Source organism: Typha latifolia, chromosome 1 (genome assembly GCF_019914945.1).
Source record: "Typha latifolia isolate L0001 chromosome 1, TyphaL0001v2, whole genome shotgun sequence".
Taxonomy (NCBI): domain Eukaryota; kingdom Viridiplantae; phylum Streptophyta; class Magnoliopsida; order Poales; family Typhaceae; genus Typha; species Typha latifolia.
The window spans coordinates 20,193,635-20,213,497 of NC_133086.1; the positions used below are offsets into that span (position 1 = coordinate 20,193,635).

A 19,863-nucleotide genomic window follows, 5' to 3' on the forward strand; every position below is an offset into this window, starting at 1 on the left:
GAATCATTCTTGTTTTTTTTTTTCGAAAAAGAAATTAATTAACTATTTGGAAACCGTTTTTAACGAAAAGGTATTAATTAACAGGCAGAGGATTAAAAGTATATTAGTGCAGATTAATGAATACTAAATTTCTACACCAGGCGACTTAGGTATACAGGTAATTGCTCCCACTGAAGTACTACTAGACAATCAAGAAACCTAATAAAGCTAGTATATGACAGAATTAAATCTAAGGTACATGTCTATAAGACCGTCGCTGAGATGAAAATCTCAATCACCGGAACGTGGCATCCATTTAAAGCTTTCCAGATACTAACAGAAACATGTACCTCGTTTATCAATCCATCTAGTTACCAGTGAACTTCTACATTGTTTTATAATTAAAAAAAAAGGTTCTACATTTACCCTTGACAGAGAAGCAGAAATAGCCACAGTAACGTACAACATCTCCTACCTTTCAGTAAGAGTAAGCAAGTGTAGTCGCTTAAGGAAAATGATACAAAAGAAAAACCGTATTATTCGAACATCTCCTGAGTTTCCACAATTTCATTCACAGCAGTACCACTCTACTCAAAAGATATGTATAATGTGAGCATAACTTTGAAATTTGAAAATAAAGACAACAAAATTCGTCCAAAAGAAAAATATAGAGAGCAGAAATGCAGAGTGATGATAGCAGGCATACTCGTGCCCAAAGTAAGTTCAACGATTTCTTATTACACTTTAGCTCACAGATCTGGCAGTTGCTAGTGCTCTCAACATCATTGGATGAACATTCGCCAGTCTGATCAATCATCCAAACTCTTCCAGTCCCGCAATTTGTGGTATTTCATGTGTTGTGCAATTGTATGGTGGGGCATCAAGCTCCCCCAGGATGGTATTTCCATAATCACACCCAACACCGTGCTGCTGTCATATTTAAACTTTTTGATATATGGATATCTACTATGATCCTCATCATATTATCCTCTTTGCAGCATTAGCAATATGGAGGAGCCTTCTAACTGATAAAGATGCACAATTGTTGCATCCCCAGCATCGGCAAACTGATATAAATATGAGGGAAACCAACCTGCTGACACAAAGTGAACTCCAGACTTCTGCTGCATTACTCAGTTGTAACCCTGGCAACAGCAGATCAACTCCAGTTTGCTCACCTTGAAGAAGAGCATCAGATCTTGAAGGCATGGAAAAATTCAACGAGACACAGTAAGCTTGATACAATGACATCTGCAAACTTGCTAATCTTCAAGAAATTTTTGGTTTATCTTGCAATAGCATAAGGGAAAGGCTGTTACTGTTCTATTCAATGAAAAAGCAGCAGAAAGCAGCACTAAGAACCCAAAGACAATGGAGCCTGGAGAAGTGCACTACAGGAGCTGTCCAGCTGTCTCAAACAGGACATCCATATGCAGCAGAAGTTCATCATCATCGCTTGTTCTTCCTTCCTTTATGTAGTGTAATATCTTGCAAAGCTTTTAGTATGGTACATTCCTCCTGGAGCATTGCATGAAGTTAGTCAAAACTGGACCAGACCTTCTCCATAATGGTATTAAAAGTAAACAAAACTAAATTTCACAGCAAAGAAGAGTGAAGAAGATTGAGAATAAAGAGACATGAATATAAACTTGTCCATATCCCCACAGCAGCCAACTAGTCACAGAGTGAAAGCTATTTATCATGAAAACAAAGAGATTAGCAATAAAGATCAAGTAACATTTATAACCATAAAGTAGAAAGGAACAGAAGAAACATAACTGCAGCAGGCATCGCAGAAAACTGTGTAATGTTCTACCTGTTTACTAAACAAGCACAATGTTAGTTGATCAGATCATGCTCCTCACCTTTGACAATTGTATAATAATATTCATTGCTAAAGATAAACATTGTACAAGTGGTAAAAGAAAAGAAAACTCTCAGAGAATGTAGATACATTCACATGGTTGAGGGTCCTGAACGTCCACATAGAGAAAAAAAAGGCTTACAAGAAGATAGGTACTCCTTCAAAATGTCTTTTATTTTATTCAGATTCTCCAAAAATATGCAACAGATTGATCAATTTGTTCACTTGTAGTGCAGCTCTGGGAAGGAGATAGCATGGCAGTACAACTATGTAGAGCCGGACTAACAAGAAACTGATTCGAAAAAATTCAACTGAACCAATTATACCACCTCTTCTATGATGTAACGAAGTTTAAGTCTGTACAATTAACACCATACTGTACACTCTTTACAATAAGCTTTGCCTAGCCTGCTCCATATAATAAGCAGTCATAATGTCCAATTTGCCAAGAAAACGACTGTGCAGGATAGCCGTGAGGAAGAAACCTAAAGAGCCTGACTACATGCCTCTTCAGGAAGTGAGGCAATAAGCTTCTTCCTTGTCATCAAATGATTCACCTTGTACCAGTTACTTAGTCTCACTTCAATAATTCCATAGGTTCCCTGTTGGCACAGTTTCTTCATTTTTCAATCTTCTGATAATATACTTACGACAGGGAAACATCACTATGCTGCTTCATTAATCCATTCGTGCTGTTTGGCAAAGCAATTTGTCTGTCTCCAGTTTTATTATCGAAACACTCACGAAGTATTCTTCTGCGGTGGTCTTTGAGGAAAGAAAATAATTGCTAAAAGAATACAGAAGCTCAGGCCGACAGCCCCATCAAATGGATGCAGAGGATGGGTGCTCGTCAGCCAGAAAGATATGTTAGGGCTGTATTTTATGAAACCACCTGCTTGTAAGATATAACTAGTAGTCATTATTCCTGTGCGCATGCCAACAGGGGCAGCAAGTTTTCCATGAGCAATTTGTTTTATACCGGAAAGCACCAAAGATAACAGCAAGAGGCCTGGAACTGAAGGCAGAGACCTGAAATTTCATCCAAAACACGATAAAAGTATAAAACATATTACGATGTATCACGGACTAGCAAGCCGTATAAAAAGAAATTTTGCAATGTATCACCAACAAAATTGTTGACAAAAAAGTGCAATTTACACCATTAGAAAAGTTTCTTACAATTTTTAGATCATAAAAAGGCATCTAAAACATTTGAATACTGAAATATTATTTGCTATTCTACTGAAATATAAAATATTTTTCTCAAGTTAATACTAGTGCTTCAAAAGAATCAAACATATCTCTCTTTGTTAGTTATTTATTTATTCCTTTTGCTGCTTCTATTTGACAAGGGAAAGGAGGATCATATCCAAAACAGGAAATCGTACAATATTCAAATATATGAAAAGAAGGTTAGGCAACTAAAAGCTAGAGGTAGGAAATTTATAATTAGAGGTGATAAAAATTGATCCGACCCGATAACTCGACACGATAACCCAACTCTTAGTCGGGTTTGGGTTTAATCTAATCAGGTTCGAGTCGTAAACGAGTCAACCCGTCTAACCCGTTTAATGATCGAGTCATGTTCGGGTTTACACTACTAACTCGTTTTCACTCGTTTAAGTATACGGGTCGGGTCGGGTCAACCCGCTAAACCAACACACATATAAAAAACCCTAAACCCTAATAACTCACTCACCCTCACAACCTCACTTCACCTGCAACCGCCTCCTATTCTTCCTCACATAATCACCTCCCAGGCTCCCACTCCCACTCTTCCTCACACCGTTGTCGCCTTTACTGGATCTCCTCTTCGCCCCTCTCCTTCTTTAGCCGAGATAGTGGTGATTACGTACAGTCATGTGATGAAGTAGATAGATTATAATTCCAGTGGAGCTGGGAGATATTGAGTTGCTTCAAGTACTGGACCTCAAAAACATCGAGCTTTCCAACGAGATCCTAAGCCCCCTGAGCCAATGTCGTTTCGTTCTTGAGCTATGAGTGATTCATTTGCAAACGAATATAACAACTCAATCTAGAACACCATTTCTTTCATGAATCAATAAAAAACTTAGGTCTTTGCTTTGTGCAGGTATTTGTCTGGCAGTGGATTAAACGGCCATTGTTGTTGTCTCTGTCATTCTTGTAAGGATCTGTGTGGTGACTTTTACGAAAATCCGCCATTGTTGTTGATGAGGACTGAGGTGGCGAAGATTTGTTTGTAAAGAATTTATGGTTGTATAGATTTGTGTTAGGGTGAATTATTAGAATTGTTATTTTTAAGTTGCATGAGTTTTGAGTTGGAAATAGCCTATTTTGCTTATATAATACATTATTTATGTAGAATAAATTAGTAAATATTAACTTTTATATAGGGTTAATATTATTGTGTTATTTGTGTTAACATGCTATTTGTATTATTGGATCGTGTTAATGTGTCGTGTTAGCACGATACATTTATTAAACGAATTATACGGGTCGTGTTAACGTGCGTGTTAGCACGACCCGTTTATTAAACGGGTTACACGGATTGTGTCGTGTTATCCATTTAATAATCGCATCGTGTTCGTGTTAGCGTGATGTTAACCCGACCCGACCCCTGCTTAACATGACCCCGTTGCCACCCCTAATTATAATCAATGGACCAGCCATAGGGTTGAGAGCAAGTAGTTGAAAGTGTCAAGCTAAAAGTTAATGCAGCAAATGTCAACTGGAGGACAGTATAGATTAGTGAAAGAATGCATAACGTAGCCAGAGAAATGAAACGTACCTATGAATCAGAGAAAATGCAATACCAGATATAACAATGGCTCGATAATATCCAAGGTCAACAGCAATTTCTCCGGGGAGCCATGATCTGAATAACAATTCCTCAACCAGAGAAATGCCAGTTGCTGTAACAATCCCTCTAACAACCAGCACTAGTATATTTCCATACGTTTTAATTAGGGGAATAGGACCCGCTGAAAATGGAGGCAGGCCTGATGGCCAGGAGAGGAATGCATAACCAAGTAAATTATCTATTGAATGTATACACAAGACAACCATACTTCCTCCAACCAAACCCTTCAGAAAATCGTGAACCTGCAGAAAAATAGCTGATTTTAGCAACCACTATAACAGCCAAGAATCAGTTCTTCTTAATTTCAACTTTCAAAACATCAATATTACAAACAAACATCCATATTAAGAAAAATCAAAATAGTAAGAATAATGCCTCAGGGTCTTACTCTAGAATCATTAATGACTAAGAGTTACTGCATTATTGGCTCTCAAAAGGACAATGCTAAATTGTTGCATATCAGACCCTACCAACCTTCCCCAACTGAATTTCGATAAGAATAGGATGGCCAAGCCCGAGTTTCTTGACTAAAACACCCACCTAAAGACCACAACGAAACAAGACTGTCCTATCCTGCCTAGGCCCCTCACACTTAGGGTCATGAATTTAGTAATTAACAATGCTGATTTTTAGTAGAAGCCAAAGAACATTACATTAAGCATCTGATGTACAATGGGAAAAAAATTTAATGTACATACCCTTGGTGCTGATGTCAGATCCAAGCCATATTGTTCAAGTGGATTGTCATACCCCCGAATTCTTTTGCCCCATAGCACAACAAGGATCGTTACAGAGGCATAAAGACCTATAATGCAAGCATAGCCAATAAATCCGATAGAAGACTTTGTTGTCCAACTCTGAACAAGTGACGGCAAGAGAGGGATCACAAAAGGAGACCATAGAACAAGTACCATGCAGGCAAATGCTAGAATCCTAAGATTAAAGCCAATATATGAGTTAGTAATAAACCTTTACCAAAAAAAATTGAGTAGTAAGACTACTATATGTTTGAACTTGCACAGTTTTATCATACTTCATATAAATTAAAGAAAAAATAAATGTACAAAAGTTCATGCAGAAAACTACTATATATTTGAAATTGACCCCAATCTTTTGACAATATCGATAGTAAGCAAGATATCACGGGACAAAAGTAGCTAATTGAGCTTACACATACTACCAAAAAAAAACACCTAAATAAGGTAAATACTTCACAAGTGGGATAATTATAGATAACTTGCCCCTAAGGTGCACTTTTTGTATAAGATACTATAATTTGTCAAAGAGCAATGGCAATTCTCTTGGGCGATAATCTGATGCTGTTTCATCTCACCAAATCCATAACGACAAGCATGTCTCATGAATTCTTTGCTTCTAAGCATGTGATTTTATTAGTAAGCATGCAAGTGTCAAAATTTCTTTCTCAAACACTAATGCTGTTATAGATACAATTTCTAAATTACAAATTAAGTTAATCTTGTTTGCCTACTCCCGAGTCATGTCAAGAGAGACGCAATAGAAACTGAAGCTGAAAGATTTGTGACTTGGTGAGAGATGGTAATTGAGTTGAATAACCGACAGTTGAGTGGCTCCTCTAACCTCACTATGATACTAAGGTTAGAGTTGAAGTTCTCCAGCATATAAAAAATCTCCCGTGAAAGGTTGATAATCTTGATTTGAGCTTCTTTTGTTGATTTGGTCCTGGTTCAAAACAAAATATTTGGTTTCTTCATCCTATCGACTTTTGTTTCATCAGTTTCATTTCAGCATAATTTTGATGTAGAGAACACAATATCAAAAAATAAAATATGAAGAACCAATAAGATACCAAGATCTTTTCTTGATAGAAGCCTTATGCAATGTGATGCCCTTTCTTTTATTAGGTTTTAAGCAATTAATATTATGATGAAACTTACATATGAGCATTTAAGGTAGTGATTACGTCTTCCTAAAGGACGCAGACAACATAGCTATCTAAATCAGTTTCAAAAGAGAATATAAGACTGAATTAGAGATAATTGTACTTTGTAGCTATAAAACTGACAAGCTTCTCCCTACCCTGGATAAGTGATAACCTGCTTTCTACCGAAAAAAAAAAACAGATCCTATCACTTTTTGGTGGTAGTTGCTAGGTATTTGCCTGTCGCAGTGAGGAGGTCCCACCCCCATTATGATTAATCATTTGCATGGGTACATGCCTGATGATAGAATGTGCCAGCTGGCTGACCTTGAAAAAAGCCATGAAAAGAGGAAAGAACTAAAACCATGCCCTTTTGGACTAATAACAGCGCACTTTTACTGGTTTTATTGTTTTATGTAATTCATAATTCACTGAACAGAATATATCCAAAAGCAATTATAAAAAATTAATGAAAACAGAACAAACCTCTGCAGTAAAGGACGCTCAGCAATATGTAAGAATGAGATGAGCCTGTCAGTCAAGCTCATAGCACCACGTATACCACCCCAAAGTAGCGCAATTTTACCAACCAATCGCAAAATTCCACCCTTCTGTCCCAGCTCAGCCAGAACTGCAACCAGTCTTCTTGTACATGTCCAACGTAAACAAAGTGGTATTAAGATAAGCATAAGAATCAAAGAAAAATGTTACTAAAGGAGCAAAGGGAAAGAGGGTACAAGAAGCCGTTTTGATCTAACCTGTCATGATCAACTTCTCCATCATCCTTTGTAGGTACTACAGGACTGGCGACAGACATGGCTTTCTCAGCAAGGCTACTCATTAAACTGTTCTGATTTTTTTCTTGCATTGCTTCCCCCTGAACATCTCCCTTCTGATTAAATGAAGCAGAAGGATTCGCCATGATTTCATCATTTTCTTGCATCTTCTTTTGTCCAATATACAAAACAAATACATGACCAGTCAGCAAAAACATAATAAGTAATCACTTAGCAGCTTTAACCTAACAAACCACATTGCAATGCCTAACAAAACTAGAAAAAAGAATGATAAGAAGATTTTGAGCAGCAATAAAAGGGGTAACAGGAAGAATATTGTTTGACATGAGAACTATGACAGAGTGAAGAATTTGTGAGGAACTTTAACTTCAACCATTTGAGAGACAGTGGAACCCTGTAGTATGGTGTAGCTTTCAAGAAAGGATAGAACTTTTCAAAATAAGCAATTCAAAAAATTGTTGAAATATTATTGAAAGGCTATAAAATATTGTTATAGATTAATGGTCTTATAGCACATAAGAGAATATCAAGTACACAAGATATTAAGTAGCAATCAGTAGCAAATGAAAAAAGGCAGATATCAAACATCAGAGAGAATTAAAGTGGATCCACTTAAAATGTGCTGCTCCAGTTGATAATGTTATGCAAGGAAGTCTTAATTCTTGAGAAGAGCCAATAGCATGTCATCAAGAAGACAAGCTATCAAGGAAGACATGTCATTGAAAAGGCAACACACTCGCTCTGGTGATTCAGGGAAATTACCCTAGTGATGTGCCAGGGAAATTTCTCTCAGGGAAAGTTACCCTAAAAGGCATGTCATCGACAACACAAGCATAATATTCTAAGCTGATTCAATGTTTTACCTGGTGACTTGCCAGTAAAGCTGAAGCACTCAACGCAGCTGTGACGGCCCCAACCATAATACCATCATTGCTTGATCCTGCTGTGTCAAGTTGTTTATCTCCACTGCTTGTGATGTTATTCTTTCTACCATGATGATGTTCCTCATCAAGACAATTTTCATCCCTCTTATCACTCTCTTGAATAAGAATATTATCCTGCGTATGTCCATTCTTATGACTTTCTATTCTTTGGTCATGATCCAGCTGATCACCAATATGGAAATAGTTTCTTAAGGATACTAACACAATCCCTACAATGACACCAATTGGAAGAACTTTCCTCAGATGGCTGGTCTCCTGAACTGCAGAATCTATCATCTTTATCATAGACTCTCCTTCAATTTTACCAAACTTTACCAAAGCAAGATCATTACTTTCTGAAAACGAGCTTGGATATAATTCACTGGATAATACAACATTTTCAGACACTGTATTAACAAGTTGTTCCATATCATTTGCAAGGCCGCTATCAACTTTCTTTAGACCTGTTATACCTAATCTGCGACCAACTTCAACTTTCAGAGCATTCAGTAATTCATCTTTAATCATGAGCATCAACTTCTGCTTCATGGAATCATCTTGTTTGAACTGATGACCTACTGCACTGCATTCTTCAGCGAACTGGGGATTAATTTTTGAGAAGTCAGCATCTAGTATTATGTATGATGGCTCAATAATCTGGACCATGTCATCGAGTTGTGGCGAGGAATAAGTGGTTTGAATTTCTTCATAGATGACATGATTCTTTTCAGATGCATGTATATCATTGTTGACACTTCTGGTTTGATCTACCATTTTCCATTTACCTTCTTCTGGGTCAAGGAACAGATCAGTTGTTGAACTTAAACCTGGCTGTTCCATTGGTAATTGTGTAGAAGGATATATTGCATGTGGTGTATTCCAGTAAGGGTTAATAGAGAAGTTTTGGGCACACCCAACCTTGTTTAGGATATTAAGTTCCAAATTATTATAGCCTGCATTATTATCTGGAAAGCAGCTGATCTTGCCCTTTGCAGTTGACATAATGCTAGAGGCGACCTTTTCCTCACCAGAGCTATCCTCAGTGTTCTTAGCAGAGAGAATATCTTTTTTGTGGGTATCATTGTCCGTTTGAGGACTGGATGGAATTTTATTGCTCTCTGTATGTGATCTGTTCTGCCTGTCTCCTATTTCATCAGACCCAATTTCGTTGATAGTTTTGTCACTAGATGCATTTGGGTTTTCCTGGTCCTCATTATTATTTGAGTTTTCATCATTTCCAATGTCATTTTTTTTCTCTAACTGGTCAATCATATTTTCAAGAACTCCAAACACACTGTTAACTGCCATTTGTGTAGAGTCATCAAATCCAGTTAAGGCATCTAATGCCTGAGTCACACTGATTGAGGTTGACTGAATGTTGGAAGATGAATGCTGTGAAGAAGGTTCTTCTACTTTTGGGGAGTTCTCGACACTTTGATCGACTATGTTCTCAGTAGCTTTCTTTTCATTCTTTTGAATTCCATTCCCTTCTTTTTCTACTAGCTGGTTATCAGAAGTGGATAAACCAGTTGAAATTGCTTCTCCAGAATTTGAAGGTTGAACTTGCATACTCCGTTCTGGTTCAGAATCCACTTTTTTTATCTCATCTTTAAGGGCACCGTTTGCATCATTAACCACCATTTGATCATCAGGATTGTGCTTCTCAGCTATTCCATGCCCCTGGTCGACCCTTTGCTGCTCAATGTCACTTATCACAGAACTTACTTTTTCAAATTTGCTAGGTTGGGTTTGTTTGCTTTCCATTTCTGATGCAGTTTCAACATATTCAGAAATTTGAGAAGTTTTTCCTTGATAATATTCAACATTTTCTTGAATGTTAACATTGTTTGAAATCGACTTGGTATCATTATGCAATCTTTCGTCACTGTCAGCACCAGCTTTAGTCTGATCTGATGAATTGGCATCACTGTATGCATTTTCAGGGTTTGAAGGTCCCTTGATCTTCTCTTGGATCCTTGTCTTGACTTCTGATGTCACATTAGTCCAATCAGTCCTTGTTAATGCACCAAGCCTTAAGTTTGTTTGCTTATTTTGCAGGATGTCAGAAACAGCAGTTGTAAGTTTTCCACGTACATCCTCTGGCACAGCTCCTTGCAGAGCTTTCATAAGCGTCTCTCCTTGTTCCATGGCACTTAGAACCTTACCAAATTGAAAGATCAATACTTAAACAATACCTAATGACTGAACTGTATAATATAGAAAAACAAAAGAGAAATACTGTTTTACTACAAAATGCATAAGGATCCTTAGGATGTGTATAGATGACTAGGGCTTCAGCATAGCATACTATATCATCTCATCAGATCAGCTTCTAAAAATATCACTTAAAATGGAAAAGAGAGATGGGAATTGGGAAGCAACTAGGGGTGACAATGGATTAGACATTGGTCAACTCATATTCAGATCCATCTTTTTGCTCCGGATATTGATTAAGATATTGATATTAGACGGATAACAAAATATAAAACCATATTCAGATAAAACAGATCACAAAATATAAAACCATATCCGAATAAAATGGATATAGATCCATATCTTAAACAGATATGGATACAAACCAAATCTTAAATGGATTCAAAGACAAACTAAATCTTAAATGAATTGCGATACAAATTGAATACCAATAAGACCTTAAGCAAATAATATACAAATAAAATTGGGATTTAGATAGTTGAAAAATAAATGATCTTAAATATATCCAAACTTTGAGGATTGTAAGAGCTAGAAAGTTTGAGGATATGCGATGTGTTAATAAATTTAGTTCTTATGTATTTACTAATGAAGAAATATTTCAATAATCCATATTTGGTGGTAGAATGTGATTATGGAAGATAAAAAACAAAATAAACTATAACTAAACCAATTAGGACAGCTAAAAAGTTTAAAAATCTATTAAATACTAGTGAAATCAAGTTATATTTTTGTGGATAAACATGTATCCAAATCCGGATCCAGATCCATATCCGATTATGAAATTTTTTAGGAATTTTTATCCAAATTCGGGTTGGATAGGAATTTTGCAACCTATCCTACAGTAATCAGGTCAACTCGGATATTATCCGATATGTTTTCACCCCTAGAAGGGGCACAACTCAAAAAAGTAAAATAGATTAAAGGGATTCAAAAAAACCATGCATTTATATCAATAGGCAATTTTTGTATTCGGTAACAGCTCATCTTGCTCACTACCCTTATTAGAACTAGCTATTTTGAGATTTACAACAACTTGATATAGTGCATTTTAGGTAGTATCATTTCATACAGATTCTATTTTTTGCAAGGGAACCAGGGAAGGTTATTCTTACCAAGTACATATGCCTAATCTAATAGCTTGTATGCACCTATTTATATCTTCCAAATAATACACATCTGGTCACCACTAGAATATCTACTCTGGCATACATAAGACTTCAGGAACTTTTAAGTTTAACACAAGAAGTTGAGCATGGATGATATTATATTTGTATAGCATACTTCCAAGATCCAATGGGTCATTGTTAGTGAACATAACCAATAGATGTTACAGCTCAAGATTTTGTGAAATGAGTGTAATGACTGCCAAAAGATTGAAAATAGAATTTATCTGAAATTTTGAAAGTTATTTCATGATATAAATAAGCTTAAAGAAAAAGCCCTGAGTGTGAATGTAACCATTAATAAGAATGGATTGATATAGAATTCAGTCAATCTAGAAATAACTGGAACTCAAATGCTGTATGCCCGTACCTTCTTTTTTCGTTCGTCATCCAGAGTACCGGGCGTGGTAATGTCCAGCATATTCATGACAACAACTGCAGTTTGTAACACATGACTTCCTTCAGTATCTATGGCACTGTCTTGTTTCTTTTCTACATCATCATCTCCACTTACCCCATCTAAGTCAGTTACTTGTTCCAATTGATTTTTCTCTTTGTTTTGAGATATAGGATCTACATTAAAATCCGGATCAATGAAAAACTCATTCACACGGTCAAACATTAGCAAAGAATTCCCGTCTGCAATATTATGGTTCAAAGGTAATTGATCAAGATCATAGCTTTCACGAATTTTTTTCCTATCTGATATTCTCCTTTGTGATGATCTATCATCAATAAATGCTGGACCTTTTGAAGGATTGATAGTGACATCTACATCTTTTAAAAGCGGGTGTCGACCTTTTAAAAGTGCAAGCTCCACTGCTGACAACCACTGCAAGGTCACATAAATAGATCAGAACCCTATGAAATGATATCAAAGAACAGTTCATAAGCAAAAAAGTTAGTGCAACAAATCAAACAAAAACTAGGTGGCGATCTATATGGCAAACACAAATTGAAATTGGTTGTCAATGGGATCTCATATCTTGGAGGAGAGTGCCTGAATAAAGAAGCAAAATAAGTGAAGAGACTAGTCGTGTGCCCCCAGTATTTTTTAAATTGCAATAATGAACATAGGCCAAAAGAAATTGTCATGATGTCTTCTCCATGCAACAAAGAAATTGCAATATTTCAACAAATATTTGATGATGGAATAGACTGCATGATTGCTTTATGAGCAATAAAAAATAATATGCAATACTTAGGTTGAAATTGAGTAGACTCATGCAAATTACAGGTGCTTAGGCTTGGTTCGAATACACATTATACATACATCTCCGAACTCCGCTCTATGCTTCCACTCAAAGTTAGGATATTTCACATCTTGGTTTGTTTACTACTTGAACATGCCTGAGGAGAACTTTTACTGAGCAATGCCAGGATTTTATTACTTTCGCATGTTGGATCTATTCCAAAGCCTCATATGAGGTTCGATCAGCCAGGGAAGGCAAATTGGCAGTTGTGTGGAACTTCTAAAGTAGAGAACTGATATCCCAACGGCAAATGCCTTGCACTAAAATCAGCCTTAATCTCCGTCTCCATATGCCTGTTGTAGATAAATAAATTATTACCATTTCGGCAAAAGAATTTTTTTTCTGCATGTTCTTTGCAATCGATATTACTCATCTATTAGAATGAGAAATAAATGCAAATTCAAGCTCAGTTATGGACATTGACCATGAATGAAAAGAGAAAAAGGACAAAATTGAAGTATGTTACAATGTACCAGAGACTAGATAGGTCAAACATAAGAAGGAAACCAGCTTAAATGAAGGTGGTAGAAGCCATAATAGACCAGAGTAGATTGTACTGTGTAAGTCTAAAGCCAATGACTTCAGATGAGAGATTAAAAATGACAAAAACAATGTAGTAAATTAAAAGCTCCATCAATGAAGATTACAACCAATATGTCTGGTTGGTACGGGGTATTAAAGAAGAAACTAAAAGGAGACTCATAGACCAATAAATTCCATAAAATCAAGTATTTCTCAGATATATTAAGATCTATTTTATTCTCTGGTGGCACAAATAAACCTTAAAGCACTCAGAAATGATTTGAGATGATTTACAGCTAGTACAGAAGTTCAAATTTTCTTTAAAAAAAACAGAAATTGACAAAGAAACTACAATTTTAGGATGCAGATACTCATCAGTTGCAATCTAATAAATCTCCTCAATGCTTCCTTCAACCATCGAAAGAAAGTAAAACAGAAAACTGTACTCTGTCTATGAATAGGAGCAAAAGAATTGGAACCTGAACCAAGCTAATTAGAATATAGGCCTGCCCAAAGGGGATCCACACAATTAGCAACAAGTCAGTGATGTAAAATAATACATGGAAATATTGACTCTCAGGAAGTACAGTAAATCTTAGATTATTTGTTTTTCCATGATTATCCTTTGATAAGTATTTAATATACTAAATCAAATCTCTGTTACTTTAGTTTATTCCAAATGCACCAGCTTCTTTCTTCAAACCATCATGCAAGGACTAAAATAGGAACAATCAAATTAACACCATCAAATCATGTACCTCCGTTGCAATATGTTGGCACCAAAGCCCAGTGGATCTCTCGGTTCTGATGATAGTTGAAGGCAAACAAGAACAAAGGAGGAGGCTTGTAAAAGGATTTTCTGCTATCAAACTGCGGGGCACAGAAAGAGGTGGTACGGTCCCATCATCACTCTGCAGACAACACAGTGTTCGATATGAAAAAAAAACCACAGGATATACCAAAATCTTACATGAAAAATATGTGAAATGTAACTACGATCTTATATAGCAAAACGACAGTACTATACATTACACATAAATATTGAGTGAACTTTGCAAAATCTGACAAGAGCATGGCTGTTTTATCAAACAAATACATGTGGAGGTACAGATGAAATAATGAAACAATTAATAAGCTGGACCAGTTACTAGTATACTGAGCATGCAGAAAGTGTCTGTAAAATCTGACTTCAGTGATTCAATGTGTGAATTGTGATGAATGTCTGAAAGCATTCAAAGTTTCAAACAACCGACATGTAGCTGGAGAACAATGCATTTGCAACCAAATCATAATAGAATAAAAATGGGCAATATATGCTAAGAGTACTTTCCTGGATAAATAGAACAGGAATTTTCAAGGTTTCAACAGACTGTTTTGTACTATTCTTTGCATAGAAATCCTCAACAGCATCACACCCATAAGAAATCATGGATATTGCTCCATCAAATTCACGCACAGACGTTGCTGATAAAGCTTTTTGAACATCAAAACCTTTACTTTTTCCTTGGAAGATTTCCTGAAAGAATTTAGCCTTGAATTATTTGCAACCAATATTGGAGGTACAACAAAAACAAAAACCGCATATCACAAGGATAGATGAATTGATTTACATGAAAATAAATTTCCTACTGTAATCAAAATTATTTTCTTCTAAATTATAATAATGTCATATTAAGAACAAAATAAACATTTCGATCATTATTAAGAGCAATCAGCAACCTTATTGGTCCGCAGAATATCAATTAACCCACTTGTCAGCTTTTCATCCAAGGCAATATGATGAGGGAATGACCTTGTGGCTTCCTCCAAGTCAAAAGGGTTGTCAATACAAACAGCAGCTGTAAGAGGAGTAGACTCTCCAACTTCGGCAAGATACTTTGTCAGCATATTTGCGCCATATCCCCAAGCAATGCTCATTAATGTTGTCCATGGCCTTAGGCCGTTAACAAATTGGATTGCTGTGCGGACATCATCACTGTCAGCAGCTGTAAATAACCTACATGAACAAGTAGTTTAGAAGTGCTACAATGAGAAAACATAGATACTGTTACTACGAATGTGTGAGACTCTCAAAAGAACAATTTTTTCTATTAAAAACTCCTGGCCCATGATATGTGTCAGGAATCTGACAGATAAATAGTGTGACATGTCAAAAGTGAGAGTGGAAAACAATGAGATATAGTATTGTTATACGTGAAACATAATCATATGATGCTAGGTAGAAGGGATCTACCAGACAGAGTTCCTAAAAGAAGCATAAAAAAATCACTAGAAAGTGTACCTATTACTGCATATCCATCTTCATTCTACTCACAGACCATTGTGTCAGGCCTGCCGACCACCACATCTGGCATGTAGCATGCAAGCACCTTATTGAAAGTTGAAACTAGTCCAAGGGAGTATCTCACTGATCATAATTATGAGCTAAGCCTGCCTGTGTGACCCCCTGTGAACACTACATCGAACTAGCACATATTTTTTGGTAGGAAGGTGTGTCTTCCCATGTCAAGCGTGTCAATTGGAATGTATCATGCCGATTAGCTAACTAGCAACACCCGTGCCGCCTAGATGTACTTGTAAGCAAGGTTCGGAAAATCGGGATTGGGATCAAGATCAGTCTCCTGAAAAAACGATACGTATCGGCCACTCGAATCGTATTAGACTACTTTTAATTATATAAATTTCTAAATATTATTTATAAATGCAGAAAAAATTCTAAAATTTAAAAAAGAAAAAGAAAATAATAACTACTCATGTATGAAGCCTAAAAACCCAAAAAAGTACTAACTTACTTAAAACTGCTGCAACGAAGAAGAGAGAGAGTGGAAGAAATGAAAAAAAAAATTGCCATAGTGAAAGAGAGAAAAAAACTACAATAAAGAAAAGAGAGAAAAGAGAGATAAATAAATAAATCACATAGCCGAGGTTGTCGAAGTTGGATCTACGTCAGTAGTGGAGTTTGCCCGATCTGAATTTCTGTGTCGAAGAAGCAATAGCTATGGTACGGAGATAAAGAGAGGGAGAAATAATGAAAGAGAGAAATATAGAAAAATAGTGAAATAGAGAGAGAGAGAGAGAGAGAGAGAGAGAGAGAGAGAGAGAAATAGTGAAAGAGAGAGAGAAAGAGATAGTGAGAGAGAGAGAGAGAGAGATAATGAAAGAGGATTGGCCGATCCAAATCGGGATCAACCGATCATTCGAACCATACTTGCATTTCCAGCTATTCTAGTTTAGACTACATACCCAGTCTAACACTCTGATCATGCCAATTTACATGACATTACTCCAACAGACAACACAAATCATGGTTTTATGCCTACTTGCCATATATCTATTCATAATAAGGCAAGAAACTAAGGATCTGATCATAACAAGGAACATATCTTTCTAATGGTCCTTACACTAACTGTAGCTCTATATAATCTCCTGGATGACATCAGTATTTAAATACACAAGGCACTGTGAAAATTTCTTGGAAGTTGGTAGTGAGCTTCTTCTAGGTCAACAAATCCAGTGTTCCTGCCACTTTTTTCTGAGCACTTCTCTCAAAACTAAACTTTCTTTAGGAAGAAAATATAAATAAGCAGTAAACCTAAATTAATATCCATAATGTTTTTATGACCATGCTTTTACATTTTAAAACTAATAATATAGGTGAATAGCTCATGCATGATAGTACAACATCTATTGTCCCCAGTTATAATTTTATATCAAATTGATTAGATTTTATGCATTATAGATATATCATTTGAAATTGAATATAGTCACATTGTCATTATTTTTCATTATTTTATTAGATTCTTCCTTTTCAGGTATCATACTGGAAATTCAACTTGGAATGAGTGATATTTTACAAAGAAACATAAAGGTCTCTAATTTTGAATTCTTAAACTTCTCTAGCTGAAGAAAAGGAACCAATGAAAGGGGAACTCAGTGAGCCCAGACAAAAATGCAACTCAAACCAATACGTTGCATATTGTTCAGCTAAGAGGACACAGAAGGATATTTTGAATCAAATATTTGATAACACTTAATTTCAACTTGGCATTTTCTCCCTAGCTACATGAACTTTTATCTTTCTAAATAATATAAAATTTTTGCAGGACGTGAGTAGTATTTTGTTTTAATCATGACTTAGCACTAACGGGCACAAAGAACAACTCACTTATCAGCTCTTCAGAGCATATTTCATCTAGTGGAGCAGTATTAAAAACCTACTTATATAACCAACGGAAAGGAAGCTAGATTTGTACCTTGCTGTGGTCAGCGGTGAGCCAGCACATCCCCGTGGATTCATCACGACAGGGAAATACCCGTGCTTAAGCACATCCAACACAAACACTCTTATATTCCTCTCCATGCTACCTTCCACAGTCCCTGGCACAATCACCACCGTTGTATCCATCCCGTGCTCCTTCCGTAAATCCAAATTGTCCGGCCAATCCAATGATATCACCCCGCCGTCCTCCGTGCCCAGGCAAACCCTCTGGTACGAGATCTCGTCCTCCGGCCTCTCATCCTCCTCCTTCTCCCTTGCTATGGGGATCCTACCTCGGCTCAGATTCACATAGTGCCGCTCCTCCTTCACCAGTCTCTCGTTTACTCCATCCAAGAGCTCGCTCCCCTCCTCGAAGGACACCGAGGGGCACCGGAGGAGCACACACCGGTTGAAAGGCGTCGGGCTCGTGAACAAGATCCAATCCCCGATGACGTCATCATCTCCGGCATCGACGACGACCTTCGTTGAGCGGGACAAGCCGTTGGAGGTGAGGAACACGGCCGCGCCAGCGATGAAGCCGAGGGTAGGGGAGAGGATATCGAGGAGATTGGGGGAGACAAGCCGAGAGAAGAGACTATCGAGGGAGGCTTGGATCCGAGTCTCCGGTCTCCGCCGACGGCGTCGCTTCCGAAGGATGAGGAAGCTAGGGTTCCGGCGTGGGACAGCAGGGTCTTTGAAAAGGAGGAAGGGGGAGGGATTGGATCGGAGGAGCATGAGAGGAATCGAATCGACCTAGGGTTTCGAGAAGGGTCGAATTCGAACAGAGAGAAGGTGGGGGAAGAGGTGGGGGAAGAGGTGGGAAAGAGTGTTCTGGATTGGGCGGTGGCCGCTATTTGGAACGAACGGAGAGGAGAGGAGAGAAGGCGCCACGTAGACGAGAGAAAGCGAGGGAATTTGACTAAATGACAATTTTAGCCTTCGTCCTTCCGATTAATTACACCTTGCACCGTCCTAACGGCTAGGATAACCGTAAAAATTGAATCTTCTAGTGTCTTCCCTCCAGATGATGAGGCGCGCAAACTCGGCCGTACAATCTTTGAGTTACTTAAAATTATCTTCGATTATATTTATTATTATATTTAAAATTTTCTTGGACTAATACTTGATCATATACTTTTATTATAAGTTCTCCCATAGATCTAAGATTGAGACTTTCAAGGGCCTCAAGACTTTTGAGCATATGGTGCATGCTTTATCTAAGCCGATGACATTGAGGAGATCATCAAAGAAGAAGACAAGCCTATTGTGAAAATGACAAGATTTCCCAGATGAACCCAATGGAATAATGGACATAAGACAGCAGCATATTCCGTCGCTACTTAGACCAATACCTAATGCCCATTTAGTGGGAACCTAAAACCACATACATCTCTATCTATAAGAGAGAAAAGGGAAGAGAGAATAGAGAAGAGAGAGGTAATAACTTCAATGGCAAGACACTTCTCCTTAAACTACCATTGCAATAATATTTCTGATTGCATTCATCTCAGTTGGTGGTGTATATGAATGCTCAACAGAGGAGGCATGGAGAGATTGTGTATCCGGGAAACAACAACAATGGTGAGACTACATCAGCCCACCCCACCGGACGATTCATCGATAACCGTGTAATTGTTTATTTCATTGATAATTTCAAAGAAATTTATAAGATAGAACATTCTACATGTTGGTTTGTGACAACTTAATTTTGTCAGTAATATGTTTGCAGACTAACTTGTATTGGTGTGCAGCTGAGTAATCAAAGCTTCCAGCTATTCCACCATACTTAGAACATTCACCTCGGTCCTCCAACGGGACTAATTTTTCATCTGGTGGAGCTGGTGTTCTGCTTGAAACCAATCAAGGATTAGTATGACTCTGAATAGATTGTGTACTATTTGCAGAGTTATTCTAACTGCATATTTGAGTAACTTAATTTTGTCAACTTTCCAGTATTATTAACAGGCAATTGACCTCCAGACACAGCTCAGGCAGTTTGAAGAGGTCAACAGCTTGGTGATCAAACAGTCAGGATGAATCAAAAGCACGAGAATTAGTATCAAACGCATCGTTAGCAACGGTTATATGTCAGTTTATTTCCTTAACTCGAAAATGCTAGAATCTTATCAGCCAGAGGAATTCATAAGG

At 37.2% G+C, this 19,863-nt stretch overlaps 1 protein-coding gene across 6 annotated transcripts; it reads right to left on the reverse strand.

Annotated features, from left to right (window-relative positions):
* Window positions 1-580: 580 nt before the first annotated feature.
* LOC140784763 (uncharacterized) lies at window positions 581-18,561 on the reverse strand. Of its 6 annotated transcripts, none has more exons than XR_012108311.1 (12): window positions 17,711-18,561; window positions 15,177-15,453; window positions 14,788-14,973; window positions 14,216-14,368; window positions 12,053-12,514; window positions 8,246-10,465; window positions 7,344-7,531; window positions 7,072-7,227; window positions 5,384-5,618; window positions 4,614-4,927; window positions 1,986-2,872; window positions 581-1,497 (listed from the first exon to the last, which is right to left on the reverse strand). XR_012108311.1 is itself a non-coding variant. In XM_073132333.1 (12 exons), the coding sequence occupies exons 3-12, from the start codon at window positions 15,372-15,374 to the stop codon at window positions 2,584-2,586; spliced, it is 4,401 nt and encodes a 1,466-aa protein (XP_072988434.1). In that variant the 5' UTR covers window positions 15,375-15,453; window positions 15,739-16,078; window positions 17,711-18,496; the 3' UTR covers window positions 581-2,583. The 6 variants fall into 6 exon arrangements, 4 of the variants coding, with proteins under 4 accessions (XP_072988434.1, XP_072988426.1, XP_072988410.1 ...); XM_073132333.1 differs by adding an exon at window positions 15,739-16,078 and having other exon boundaries at window positions 581-2,872; window positions 17,711-18,496; XR_012108310.1 differs by having other exon boundaries at window positions 650-1,497; window positions 1,617-2,872.
* Between the last annotated feature and the right edge of the window lie 1,302 nt (window positions 18,562-19,863).

Excerpts from the sequence above, each read along its gene's own strand:
- LOC140784763 (XM_073132309.1), bottom strand. The coding sequence starts at position 18,450 with ATGCTCCTCCGATCCAATCCCTCCCCCTTCCTCCTTTTCAAAGACCCT. Across the intron at positions 14,974-15,176 it reads ATATTCTGCGGACCAATAAG|GAAATCTTCCAAGGAAAAAG; the intron begins GTTGCTGATTGC and ends AAATTCTTTCAG. Across the intron at positions 4,928-5,383 it reads ATCTGACATCAGCACCAAGG|GTTCACGATTTTCTGAAGGG; the intron begins GTATGTACATTA and ends ATTTTTCTGCAG.